Consider the following 15050-nt stretch of genomic DNA (forward strand, 5'->3'; position numbering starts at 1 on the left):
CTTTTTAAGGGGCCCAAAGCGTGGTGCAAAAAGAAAAATCGTCCAAGTTGCAAAACACAAAAATGCACAGTCCATCATCTGACTCGAACACACCTAATCTCAGCCCTCGGCGAATGAGTGTTCGACGAGGTTGTAGCACGTCAGTGTACTACAAGCAAGCATCGGGTAGCGCATCAATGTTCCCCGTTGGCTGTCAATTTTTCCCCAGCGAGTTGGGTCGTTTAGGGTGGGAAGATTTATTAATTACACGCTACATTTCCTGGCGTGTGCATCGGCGTCCGATGACGTATCCACTCCAAGCGACCAGACCGTTGGAGTTGCTCACGCAAACCCGCCCCGTTACCGTTGCCGAGGGGATGCGAAAGAAAAGTGAAAATGACGGGCGGCAGGCACGGTACGCCCGGCCAACATCGATCTTCCTTATTTTCCCTCTAGCGGGTGGACGATGTGTTGTGTTGGAGAAAGATTTGATTACATAAACGACCCGGTACGGTATTTCTTCCCTTTTTTTTCCTCAAAACAAAAACGCGCATTTTTTCCATCGCGAAGCAATGTGACGGCATACCAGCATGGACCCAAGCGGGAGTACGTCACATACGAGGGCGACATGGGAATTGTAACGCAAATTCTTGTTGGCCCACCCAGCAAGCTGTCTTCTCACTTGGGATATGCACAATCGAGTGATTTAATCAAACATAACCTAACATAACCTAGCAATTTAACATCGCCAAGTGTTTTCATGCTCACAGAAGAGATATCTCCGAAGCACGTGATTATGACTTTTTTATCCGGTGTGCTGTGTTTGCGCCCTACTGACTTCATCGTTTTGGTTTGCATTACATAACGAGCAAAAGAACAAGACTCGGTCGGTCGGTTGGTGCATCGGTTTGGTGCAACACACTTCAAGCCCTGGGACATCCAGAGCTCATTCTCAACCAGGCCAGAAAATAATAGTTTTGTTTGTTTACATCAACTACGTACACAATTCCCCATCCAGCTACTCCCTGCTCTGGACGAACAACAACAAAAAAAACCCTAAAGCGAGACAAAAAGCGTTTCTCTCCACGACCCAAAGAGCTTTCCTTCCAGGATTCTCCTGCTTTTTTACTCCCCCCAATAGACCCCGTAGCAGTGTCAATAGCGCATAATAGACCGAGGCATACAGGACACCGAGATTGTTCGTCTAAAAATAGCACACTACCTCTTTAAAGCTCGAACTAATCATCCTTTCCGCCCGGGTCGCCCTTTCGCGCGTATCCTTGGCGTTCGATCTCGTTGGCGCACCACCGTCGCCGTGTAAAACGCTGCTCCGCGTGTTGCCTGGCTCCCGCGTCACGTGTGACAGCTGAGCGTAGAGCTCCACCAGCGTGTAGGTCGGTGTCCGGCGAAAAGGATGGCTCTGGTGCTATCCTTTTTAGGTCCGCACCGACACACACGGCCTCTCACGCACACGGAACACGGTGTGCGCGTTATCAGCGCCGGCTAACAACGGTAGCCGCAGTGGCAGCTGTCAGACAAGGAGCCTCGATGACGTTTCACTCCGACGATGAAGGACATCGTCTGCATGCTTTAAGGGGGGGGGGGGGATAGAGGAAAGGGTTTCGAACCGGAGGGGGAAAGGGCTCGAGGGCTGCTATGCTGCTGGCAATGAGCGCTGTATGCAACCCGCACGGGGTTCCTCTAATCAGTGGCGCACGTTGTTGGCTTCCGTTTCCGATTGATGAGGCTGACGAGATGTTGAAAAGCGTTTGAATTAGTGGCCCTGGTCGACGCTGCTGCCGATAAATATCACACTGATGACGTTCTTCTGTACGGTTGGATGGGCCGCCCAAACGACGTTAACTAAAGCCTGCTATCCATTACCGCATACACGCTTCTCGTGCAGCTAATGTACGTGCCCGCTCGCTACGGTAGTGTTCATAGTAGGATAGTACCGTCTGCTCGCTTTGCGCTTGGCCGCGGACGGCTCACGTGAGCTTTTAACGGAGCACTTTTCTTCTAGTGCGAGTGTACCCACGCCACTAGCATCTTAACCCGCTCACAGACTGAAATGTGGAACGAAGATAGTGGAAGAAGAGAGAAGAGAAGAAATGTGCGGAAAAATTGGGCAACAGAACGAAAGTATGGATGAAACTTTCGAAGTAAAATAAGCAAACAGCTTAATTTAGTAGCAATTAGAGAACATAAGGTAAGAACGAGTCGAGATTCGTTCTATTGAAAAAATCGAACAAACTACAAATCTCAGTGACAAACTGTACATGAACAGATAACAGCTACAACAACAAAAAGACACTAAAACATGACAGCAACAATGAGGAAAAGTGACCGAAAGTCCTTGAAAGATCGTTGTCTAGCTAGGGTACAGTGTGGGGCATCAATAAAACACCGCCCAGAAAAAAAGGTCAGACTATTAGGAACCGACCCGTTTTTTGTCGGTATTCTTCGTTAATTTAACGCAACATAATACTGAGGGATGCAAAAAGCAGTGTTGAAGATGATAGAAAAAGAAAGAAAGAAGCAGTAGTAATAGTAGTTGTCAGAAGCGGTATCTCTGCGGTATCTAGTATTCCACTCGGTTAAGATTTAGAGCAGACTCTAGGCGAAGACGCATCACCCGATGGTGCTTTCAATAGCTTTTTTTCTACTTCTGCTACGTTTGGTCCACGAACACTGCTCCGTTACACTAGCACTGAGACTGAGGTCACGACACGTTCACATATATCCTGTATCCTGCGAATAATCCAAATCGACGGGCATGTCAACTTTCACCATTGCACAATCGCGATGCTCCGATGCAGCAGCAGCAATGGGTGCGTATCGGAAAACTCGTCTAATTTCACGTATTCAGTTCACACATTATCCTTATCACCAGCCAGTGCTTCTACGCTCATTCGGATAGGAAGCCACATTCAGTACACCACGGCACCAATCGACGACGGCAACCAAGACGGCAACTCTACTGCGAGCAAAGCGGGCCCTCCACGCACGGACGAGGACTCGTGACGTTTGAATGACCTCGAGGAAAAAGCGACTATAGTGGAAAAGCTCTTGCGAACTGCGGAGAAAAAAAAGCGCGGAAAAACAAGAAAATTCTTCCCACTCTGGGAGAGGACGAAAGTGAGCGAGAGATTCCACGTTCATAAATGTTCGCATTGGAACCGGCGGTAGAGTGTTTGGTAGCAGGATACTATAATATGTATGCCACAACTAAATTTTACGCGAGTGGAGTCGCTCTCTTTCTCGATTGCTCAGGGAGTCCTTCTTCAAATTGGGGGGGCTGACCATTTCCACGTGAGAGCGTAATATCCTGCTCACCAGGCTTTTGTTGGTGTATCCTCGTGCGTTTGACATTGGATTCTCGCTCCGTGTGAGACAGTGTGTACGTGCGTGTGTGTGTGTGCGAGCGTATAGTATTTGGCAGCTGTCGGTCGTGTCACTACTGCTGCTCCAACGATAATAGCCTCAGTGGAGCTTTACTTGATCGCGCATGTGTATGCGTGTAATGTCTGCGGGGGGTGTGTACACTTGACACCGACAACAAAGAAACTGCTACGTTACGAAAAAGGTCCTCACGCACCACCGACACGTCATAGGTGGCAGAAAACAGCGGGTGGTCCAAAGGACATGCACACAGTGGGCAGAGCTTTCACGGAGCTTTCTCTGGAGGAAAAGCTTTCAATGAATTGTAGAATTCGTTCAATTATGAGACTGGGTATTTTAGACAATTTTTATGGGAAAAAAATTTCTCCCAACAATGCATTGGACATAACCATCACAATAATTGTAAAATGTACATGAAATACTCCTATAAATCAACTCAAACTCAGTAGCTTTTTCCCACGGTAGATGGCACCACCCTATCTCGCACCGTGAGTGTGGCCTGCGTTCAAATGTCAACCATCATCCTCGAATGACCTATACCGTTGTATCCATTTTGCTTGCGCTTTTCACGCTAACCTTACCCACAAGAACCCCGTTTTTGACACATTTCTTCCTCGAGTATGACCGATGAGTGCCTTTTTCCCCTAAAAAGGCAACCCGTCCTGCTAACCTAGTTCCGCACTGCGCATGACACGACATGGGAGGGTTAGCGTCCTTTACTACTACCCCCATCTACTGTGTGGATTACGAGCTTGTTTTTAACGTCAGAAACCTCCCAGCATGGTGGGGAAAAATGGCACTTTCCCCAGTTTCGCTGAACCCCGATAACAGTCGTGGCCGTAAACAGTTGCAGGAGCAGTTGACGCGTGATCTTTGAATCCTTCATGATGTTTGTGCGCCGGAAATGCCGGAAGCAGACAAATGGAACCGACATGGCTGTCTGTGGGCGACCTGCAGCAGGGCACTCCCGAGCGCGAGTGCCTTTGTGTGCTTCAAAGCCAATGTCAACAGACGAACGCTACTGTCAGTCGCACACGGATAAAGAATAATGCCACCCCCGTTGGGGATGATGTTCGTGGGAGGGGAGGGTGGGATTTTTGTGGGAGCTGGGGCGTGCGATAACGGAGAATTTATGCAACTTCAGCAGAACTTTCACATCCACTCCAGCGCGAACGGTATTAGGGCCGTGTAACGATGTATATCCTCCCTTCAGGAGATGACATTAAATAAGATTATTTACTTTACAGTGTCTTCCACAGTTATTCAATTGGTCCCTATGTACGATGCATTCTTACGACGTAATATTTGTTCTTCGGTACTGCGGTGTTCCCTATTTCCTCTTGACAAGTCCAATTGCACTGCATCTGCTTGACCCGGGGTACGTGCTCCACTCGGGCTAGTAATTGAAGGTAAATAGCAATGAAGCAACCACTTGCAGGCGCCTAAACTGCAGGATTTAATTAAAAACTCCACATACTAATTGATGATGACCCAGAAATTGTGTACCAGTACCAGGGCACACTGGTATCACTTTCGCTAAATTTCCTCTCCGGAAAGCTTACAAAGCAGATACGAAGGGTGAATTTAAATTCAGGCTCATTAATCGTCAACCCCGAAGGGTTGAGAGCTGATCGATACTCTAGGCGTACCCTACGTCGGGAAGCCAATCAACGGGATCCCACCAGATCCGGGAGGTTCTGCTCGTTCGATGCATGAATAATTTAATGACAATAAAAATGAGTACCTTGCCCATGCATCTTGCTGCTGCTGCCATAATATCTCTGTTAAAAAAAAGGGTACAGGGAGACAAAGCTGTGTTGTTTTTTTCTTTGCGGCTCGAAAGTGTAACGTAAGCCTTCACAGCGGAAGGGTCGAAAGTTGTTTTTTACAGCCCTTGGAAGGCATCACAGTGAAAATTTCATTTTTCATTAACGATTATAAATATTTATTGAAATGCATTGATACCCACTCGCCATAATAAGCTAAGATAACGTAACAATCTTTTCCCAATACCGATGGAAAACCGCCCATTTTAGAAGCATACAATTCACACGGTGCTTCACATTTCGAAAGATGCTCTCTTTTTTATATTAACCAGCCGTAGCACAAACAATGGGAATCTGCCATGGCCTCGGTTTCGGTGAACCATAAAAAATTGCAGTATGCAGAGAGACCTTACGGCGGCAGAAGCATTACAGTGGAGCATAAATAAAAGACGCTTTTACACCAACAAAAAAAAAGGTACTTTCAAGCACAAAGTGACACTCGTGCCGTTGTACCGTGAAACAGTTGAAACGAGCTGTCGTATTTTTTGTTTGTTTTGTTTTGGAAAGATGATATTTTCCAACCTGTATCACTGTCGCTAATTATGCACGGTACGATTGCGACCGGTTGAGTGTGCTGCAGGTTCACTCCAGACGAGAACTCTGAAAGCCCATTGTTTGGCAAAGGTTTGGGATGATGATGTTCCGAGAGGAGACCTTGAGATTTTTGCTTTGTTTTGGTTTTTTTACGTCATCAGTTAAACGTAACCAGATTTGCGGAATGTTTGCACAATTAAATTGTTCAAATAAGCCATTAAAAACGTGAGTATATGAGGACAACATAAAACGACCCGTGATTTTGTTTGCGATGGCAATTCCACAAACAAAACCCAACCTCATGTGTGCAAAGATGAGGTGTGAATGAACATGTTAACGCTGCTGTTAATAATGTTGATTCCGCAACAATTATTTAAGCGAACTGCAATGTTTGCCATCGGGAAACCATTAACGCTGAGAAATCGATGCGCAGGAATTTAATGTTTTCTTTTTTGCTCGTTTCAATGCATGCATGATTCATGACGCGTCTGTATGGAAAGCCATTTCGCCACCTAAAACGTCGTTGCGATCGATATAAATCACTCGCAAACCGTCGCCCGGTACGTAAATCCCCATTAATGCAAATGTAGTTCAGTTCAGCTTTCATCATGATTTAGCAAATTACTTCACCGCCTGGTTGCAACCCGCGCTCCTGAGTGTCACCTTCGCGACCCCCCCCCCCCCTCCGGTTTCCCATGTCCTAAGTATGACTGCATAAAATATCAACCAATTTGAAATGTTATTATTCAATTGGAACTGAAGCGTATGGCAGCCCCCGAAGTGGACCGGATTTGAGTTCAAAGCGAACGACGTGTGTCTGTGCTCTCTTTCTGTACCGTCGTCAGCCATCATCAACATCATCGTTGGGTCTGGGACGGTAACTGATCGTAGTCGTTAGCCAGTATTTGAGGCGTGTGGGAGTTTGCCTTCAAACGGTGCAGCTGCTGTGGAGCAATTACTGCCGTCATTCCGTGGTACCAACTCCTACTCCGTTTGACGACCATTCCCTCAGCGCGGAAGGTTACCCGAAACCTTTCCCGAGGGAGGATGGGCATTAGTGACATCGGCTCATCGCCAATCTGCTGATGGGAATCGTGAGGAAAACATTTGTTAGCGGTTTAAATATAGAAAACCCCCATGCAGTTACCACCGGTGCACACCCTCCTAGTGGACACGTTTACGTACGCTGGATGATGGTGAGGGAGGAGGACACACTCACAAACACACAACACGGAAGTGCAATGCGAGTGCCAGGCCGACTAGCGTGGCTGTGTGGCCACTTAAAGTTGCAACAAAATCGGTGGCGGAGCAAAAAAAAAGTCCATTCGCACGTTTCATCAATCGACTCTGCCAGCTGTGAAGTGGACAGCGACGTTGGGCTGTGTTCACTGTCTCACTAGACGACTACGATACGTGCGAATGCTACCTCTACTTGCCCGATCGATAAACGATACCACGACTCCAGTTTATCCCATTCGTCGCGCGTAATTTGCGTCTTTAAAGCGATCCTCACGATATCGCCGTGGCACGACGCGTTTACACTAATAAATGGGTAAAAAGACGGTCGAAAAAACAACACCCAGCCCCGAACAATGCAACTCATCTTGGGAGAAAATTCCGGAATTGTAGGTCAACCCTAAAGGGAAAAGCCGCTAATGGTGGGTAAGCCGAAGAATCACAAGCAAAACCAAATGTTGCACGCAACAAAATTCTTGGCTAAAGTTTTTGTCTTCAAAGATTCTTTAAAGCCAAACGAGCGAGGACGGCAGGAGATGGTTAGCGACGGAAAGGGTGGGTCACAAAAAAAGGAAAACCATAAGCTTCCAAGACGGGTGGGGTTCGTACGAGGGTTCATAGACTTCAAAACAACACCATTTTCCCGGTAGCGGTAATCTTAATCTGCTTTACGCCTTCCCAAAACGGAAGACCCACACGCTGTGAGTGAGCAGAAAAGGCAAAAAAATACAAGTGTGCCAGAACTTAGACAAAACAGACAAACATAACATCCCTCCCAAAAGGGTGTGTGCTGCCTGCTTCTGGAACATTGGAGCTGGAAGAGGGGGGGAAAAACAGTCTGTTCGCGATGGATTTTGTAACGGAAATCCACATTCACCAACCGTGTCATTCTCGCGGGCTTCAAGCTAATCTGTATGCAAATCGTTGGGTTTCTTGTGTGAGAACCAGAGGGCGAGCTGGCGAGGACACGAGAGGGCACGCTTTTAAAATTGCGCAAAAGTTCACGTTCACTTGGACAGCCCAGGTCCGCTGATAGAGCGATATCGATTCGGGCAGCTTGAGCTCGGAAGGGATCGGAAGCCCTAGACAAGATTTTGGGGATAGGATTTGCCATGGCGTGAATTTGTAACTTCATTTCGCATGGGAAGCCGGTGAGTGAAATTTCCATTGCGTCCACAGCCACATCAAGATTGGAGGCAAAAAGCCAATGAATGCATTTTAAACGAGTACTGTCCGGCTATGGTTGGAGTGAAAACTTTGTCCCTTCATTGATGAGAGCTGTAGGCGAGAGTAGTTTAATTTCTATGAGCGTATTTGCCTTTCATTCAAATGTTTGTGTTTGATGTTGGGCACTGCGGACAAACGACCCACAGGAATGTGCAAACGGGTTGTGAATGAATATTTACGATTGTACTCGATCGGACGATTGCAATGCAAAACAGGACAAAATACGAGATTTGTTGACATGGAATTGTCAATAACTGTTAGCAATCTATTAAGTACTATTTACTATTTTCATTTCAAGTCTCAAAGTACATTAAGAAGACTTTAATGTACTTTAGAATAACAGCACCAAATATCCGGATATAAGAATAAATTGAGTGAAAATTTTACAAACATAAAAGAGAGGCATCTTCTACCGAGAACACGGTATCAAAATATTGATTTTTGGCCAATCTCACAGCTCTATTTATTGTACTAATAAAATAAACCACACCACTTCAATCCGGCTCGTGCTACGACAACATCCTGAGCGTCACCTTGGGAAGACGGACAACATTTGCGCCAAATCGTCTTTTCTAGCGCGTTTCATATCGAATCCAAAACCGACCCGAACGACAAAGCAAGAAACCGGCCGGAAAATGCCCGGAAATAGCATCACCGTAATGGTGAAATGTCGTTGCGTTTCGCTTCTTTGGATCAAAGTCAACCTGTCACTGGTGACCATTTCCACGATGACTTTGCAAGGTTCGCAGGTTACAGGGGGGACCATTTTCTACATCGCCACCAGCACCAGCTCTACCATACCTTGGTCCGTGTAGTCATTCATTAATTTGTTGGTGTTTCACATGTCAGCCGCTTTTCCGGTCAGCGATCTCTCACTTTTGGCGCGCCCCAAACCCGTCGTTCCACGTGTACTCCTGCGAGCAAATTGGTCACCAGCGACGTGACTTGGCTGACAGCACGCCCGTCATCCCTCGCAATCCGGTACAAAGTGAGTCTTTACGCGTCCCACAAAAACCGCACACGGTCGAGTATGCGGAAGGAAGTGTCCAGCATGCCGCATACCAAGATTCGATCGCTCGGATTACGCAAACTTTGTACACGGTTGATTAACGAGCGTGCTCTGTTTATCGGGGTGGTGATGTCTGATGCTGATCCACTATCGAGTGATCACACCGATCCGGTCTGTCTGCAAGCTGCTTATCTTCCCACACGTGAACTCAGCTGTCCGGTAAGCCGCCTTGTCCCATCCCTTCCGTGAAGTCTTGCCACGTTTCCCGAGCGAAAACACAACCATTATCCTGCAGCTTACAATCCATCCCATACGCTTCAGGCGAAAAAGTTTAACGACGTGAGAATGGAACCAAGTGTGCAAAACTTTCTTCCGCTCTCGAAACACTAGCCTCGCCGTGTACACGGAACGGGTAAGTGTAGAATCTTATTTTTAGACCAAATGTACCCCCCCTTCATGCATTCTCGGATCGTTACGGGAGGTACGGGTAAGCGACACGCCACAATGGCTGCACAATGTGGCGATGAAACATTTCGATTGGCGAATATGTATTGGTCGATCGGGTTGAAGACGTAGCCGCACTTGGCAGCAACCGGGTATAGAACGAAATCGGAGTGAAAATCGGGTGCAAAAATAGACCATCCTCAGTTCGAATAGTTCTGGAAGCAAGAATAACGATGTATCGGTTCACTGCAACTTGTGTGCTCACATGATTTGGCGAGTTTAGTCCTGCCGGGAACTTACCCAGCCCATACGGTCCATTTCTTGCGTTTTTATTAAACACATAAACACCGAAAGAGTTTAAAACGATCTGATTCAATTTGTGCCAGCAAACCCAGCTTAACATCACCCAGCTCCATCTTTTTCTGTGAACCTGATCCCACGTTAAACCCATTTCTCGTTGGAAATAATTTTCCGCGCATGTTGCACCAACGTGGATCCCCGATAAGTGGAGCGGAATCTTTTACATACTGCTGTACGGTAGGAAATAAAGCAGCTATGGCACGAGGAGGTGAGATTGTTACACTAGCGCCTTTTTTTTCGATATCCATGAGGAAACACACAAACGCTACGCGGTATCAGATTCATCTCATAAATCACTCGGACTAACGAGTCTAACGCAACAGTCCCATAAGCTGACGGGCACACAAAAGGGCTGCGCAGAGGAAATGAAAAACCCGGTGCAGAGAAATTTGAAAAGTTCTACGAATAAATCAAAACATAATGTGAGGTCGTATATGGGGTGGCCCGGGATGCTGTTGCCACACGCGCAAGAGCCTGCCCGAATCATGTTGGACTCGCATGTGTGGGAGACAGACGATTCTGTGCCGGTTGCCTTGCCCACCACCATACTGTGGCCGGAAGTGGTGCGTCCTGGAAGTGAAGTAGGTATTTCCTCACCCCCAAGGACACACTGTTCATTAGCCGACAAGTAATGGGACAAGCTAATTCGCCCGAAATCGCTCCACAACATCGCAACCAGTGCGCGCTGGGGGTGGTGGTCTGCGTGTATGTACGGTGGCAAGCAAGACATCTTAATCCGGACCCGGACGTTAGCTGGTGGCTAGGGATGATGGCAAGGTTAGGCGAAGCAAATAGCTACAAATCGCTAGAACTCTAATGGTATTGCTACCACAGCTTTCCATGAATTTCCCGCAAAACATACATGGTGTGTTTTGAATGAATTATTAAGTTTCCCACACGGTTCCGGGACGCATTGGCTCTGGTGGAGAGGGGGAAAAACCAGTGCTAAGGATACCAAATCAGTCGGATAGAATTCATCGATCGGCAAAAAATAGAACACCTCCATATGACCTTTGGCATGATTTTTTTTTCCCAAGCGAACATCACTCATTCACTCACTCTCACTGCAGTTCATCTTGACATTGATTGTCTTCGGCGGGTACACGATCCTGTTCAGCATTCACCAGCACGCCCTGTTTCGCCCTGTTGTGTAACAGAACAGTGTCCTCGGTTCTGTTGCTCAATCAATCAATCTCGTCAGCACGTAACGATTGCCAGGTTACAGAAGCGAAAGCTTTTCCCGGCACCAGAGTTTGCTCGCATCGCTAGCCTTGAAACGGATTTAATGTCAAGTAATGGTTAGCGAGAAGCGCATAGCGAAGAACGCGAAAGCAGCGCATTCTCAACACCGTCATCATCAACATCGTCCGTGGTATTGTTTTGCAAGCCGTAGCAGCAGCAGAAGCCGTTCTGCGACCTGCAATGACACACAACTCCTGTCACATTAAGTCTCGACACATAAGTGATACGAGTGATACTGCGTGTGTGAGACGTCATGTTAACGGAATGGATTCCTATCATCGCGGCAAGGGATTGCGTCTTTTAGTAGTTGGATTCATCCGGTTGCTGGTCCGGGTCGAGTGCCGGAAGGATGCACTTTATGCTCGTCAGCCAGCCACCTCCTACACAACACAACACAACAAACTGTCACACATTGCGAGATCTCTTTCGGGAAGGCTGGCTGATCCGCGTTGGTAAAGCGAATGTGGAATTATTGGCATTTTAAAAACCGGATTGTGATGCTCATGGTCTTGATTACTATTTGCCTACCAACGGCAATCGTCAATCCTACATTGATGTGGCTGTTGTATAACAGACATTTTCTGTTTTGTCCTGGACCTTTTCTAGACCAAGGTTAAAATACATTCTCGCTACATAGACAATGTCATAAGAGCGCGTCGAAGTAAATTGCTTCGAAAAAAAAAGTTATACGACCGAGCCGATCTCATAAAAATACAACAAAACTGCGGATATCACATTAAAGGAAACCGAATGAAACAACGAACACACATAAAACCTAAAACATAAAATAGTTCATTTATAGCAAGTAGCACTTCCCGGCAACACACAAAAGCTTGGTAAAGCTTTCTTTCTTTCTCTCGCTCGAGGAGGCATTCTTTGCCACTCAAGCATTTGAGAGAGCATTCACCGCACAAAAACATGTACACGTGTCGTTGCCGGCGGATTATCATCTTTCCATGAAGTGGCATGAGAAGTCTGCGTTCGTTAAGAACGGGAAGGAGCTCTTTTCTTTCTTTCGCTGCGTGCTTACTAACTAAACTGCTTTAGCCAACCGTGCCGCCAGTATCTCTGTGGTGACCGATAAGCCTGCCAACCATGTGGATTCATATTCCACACATCAACTTCTACAAGCCTTGGGAAGCGATACCACGGCGTAAGGTTTAGATCGTTCATTTACGGCTTTCCATTCATTAAGGGAGCGCCAGGGCAAAGAATCCGTGCATGCGTTAAATGGCATGCCGGTAAAGTTCGGGAGATGGGGAGACTGATGGTTCCTTGTCAACTCTGTCTCTCGGCTAATGAGCCCTTCTCCTCCCCACGGTTGCTCTTCTGCAAGGATGCGCCCGATTGGCAACAGGTGTACGTAGACATGCTACACCGCCATAAACATGACCACAGCCATCCCGACACGTGTCTGGCATACATTTATAAACGTCGCAACACGAAACCTTTCATAACTCGGCCGACCACAAAGTTAGCGTCCCCCAACTTCTCCATTTTCGCGCGCTTGAGTTGCACACGTTTCGTTTGTGCTCAGCGGAGGCAACAACAAAAATAAGGATAACCACAAAATAGTCTACCAGTTCGCACGCTACGGTTCTTGAGAATGAATAGATAAGAGAACTCCTTCTGGCGTCCCACCATTTAGCAAACCCCGCAGGAAGAACTTCAATCACTTAACACCACCAATCGAGCACCTTCACTTTACACCATTATGTCATCGCTTCTCTTTTCTAAACGGAACTTGTACAAGTGCACCGTTCCCGCAGGCTGACCATTGAGCTGTCGGCACTTGTCCAGCAACTGGAAGCGATCAAACTAATTCAATTAACTCGAATAAATTCCCACTCCTATCGTTACGTTAGTGTGCCAACCGTTACACAGCAACAAGGTGGCTTTGGACCTCGCCGGGTTTGAGGCTTTTCCTATTCCAAATACCCAAACCTCACCCGTGTTACAGCATACATCGTCTTTGTCGTGCATTCGTGTGGATAAGCTTTTCCTGCTCTGAGTCCCGCGACTTACATTCTCGTACACCTACAATGCTCCGGAGTTACAACGGATAGGTTTCACAAAACTCCTCCACCACAGGAGAAGGACACAGTATCCAACGATTGTTCGTCCATTGCAGGGAATTGCGAAAAGTTCATCAGTGAAAGGAACACATCCCGTACAGCGCTGAGCACGGGGAACCGGTGCTCGGGAAACAATCATTTCCGCAACGAGCTGTCCGCTTGTGTTCCTCTTATGATGACTTCAATGGTCCTGCAGCAGCAGCAGGATGGTCAGGATGGGAGTGGAGCGTGGTTGGTGCTTTTCCGATGGTGATGTGGTGATAAAAATGAGCAGTATCCGACATCCGACAGCAATTAAATTTACTTCCGAACTCCATTCTCCCACCCACACACACAGAATGACCCGTGCCATTGCGCATATTTTGTGCAAGTGTGAGATGAACACTTTGCACATAATAATAATCATGGCGGAATGGCGTCACCGGGCGTCAGCCTACTGTGTGATCGACCACCCCCGAACCGAAAGGTTTAATTGGTCGTAACATTACGGGACAACGGTCCCGGGAATTGTATGGCATTTGGGGCAATAAATGTAGGCAGAGAGCCGAGGCGATAAGTTTCAGTTCAGTAGCGATATACTTACAGTTTACCAGAAATATCAAAATTTGGTTAACAAGGATGTTGCCGGTACTCACCTAAAAAGAGAACGAAACAGAGATAGAAAAAATGTTAATTAAATTGTCTCGTTTTTAATTTATTTTAAACTGGTCGGAAGTACGATTATTGTTCAAATTCCTTTAAGTAATGATTACTTTAAAAAAAATCATTTCTTATAATTAATTTTTCCATGAACTTTTCCAAACATGAAAATATTTTTCAAAAAATGAATTTTCCAAGAATTGCGAAAAGTTTGAGTGTAACTTAACGAAAACAATAATTGAGTATTACTTATGACGAATCGCATAAAAATATAATGCGTTCAATGAAAAAAATAAGATACAAAAATTTTCAGATTTTTCAGATTTTCCCAACTGTTAAAATAGAAAAAATCGGACGCAATATCTTCATGTCGCAATTTTTTTTACAAAAACCGTATTTCGATTTTAGATCTTTTAGGTTTTCTTGATTCCAGTCAGCGAAAGAACTTTTACAGAATTTTCAAACTTATCACCTCCATCGCGTTGCCATAAACATCAAGCCACTTCAACACCCCACCCCTTGGCATATTTTTCACACAAAGCTGCAATCGCCGTAATGCACTCAAGCAACTGCACATGCTGCTGCACAGGCCTGCGCTACTGCGCGTCACATCAATTTAATCGCACTCGCTATTTCCACCACGCAAATGGCGAATAGCTGTGTCCGTCGTCAGCAAGCAACCACAAACAAACATAAATACACCCTCTTCTGTGTGTGTGTGTGTGTGTGTGTGTGTGTGTGTGTGTGTGTGTGTGTGTGTGTATGTGTAAAGTAGCTGTCGATGCACCGCACCCATCATCGCACCGGACGGAACTTCGCAGAGTGTTGTGTTGCTCGGTCGATGCGGTTATTTACAATTAGCATTCGAGCGTACATTTTCCCAACCGTATCTTCCGAACGATCACTGGATCCTCGAACGCTCAGGTTCTAATCTTTACACCGAATGCACGGAGCTAATCAAAACATTCCAAACGTGCGTTCCCTTTGCTCTCCTTCAATTCCTCCTCCCATCCCCCCCCCCCCTCACTTCTCTTCGACCATATGGCACATTGGTGTACAGGGCTGTGCGAATCCACG

The 15050-nt window shown here is 46.5% G+C and overlaps 1 protein-coding gene across 12 annotated transcripts in view; it reads right to left on the reverse strand.

The window, feature by feature from the left end:
• Positions 1-15050, reverse strand: part of LOC118513594 (poly(A) RNA polymerase gld-2 homolog B) — a 91572-nt gene that overhangs the window by 18713 nt on the left and 57809 nt on the right. The window contains exons 1-2 of one of the 12 annotated variants that reach the window (XM_036059591.1): positions 2856-3014; positions 1202-2730 (exon numbers count right to left, since the gene is read on the reverse strand). The exons of 10 other annotated variants lie outside the window; for them this stretch is intronic. In XM_036059591.1, the coding sequence (XP_035915484.1) occupies positions 1202-1225 (24 nt within the window). In that variant the 5' untranslated portion in view covers positions 1226-2730; positions 2856-3014. Of the gene's footprint in view, positions 1-1201; positions 3015-15050 lie in introns of those variants that run through there. One more of the 12 variants, XM_036059590.1, reaches the window with a different exon arrangement.

This window comes from Anopheles stephensi, chromosome 3 (genome assembly GCF_013141755.1).
Source record: "Anopheles stephensi strain Indian chromosome 3, UCI_ANSTEP_V1.0, whole genome shotgun sequence".
Classification (NCBI taxonomy): Eukaryota; Metazoa; Arthropoda; class Insecta; order Diptera; family Culicidae; genus Anopheles; species Anopheles stephensi.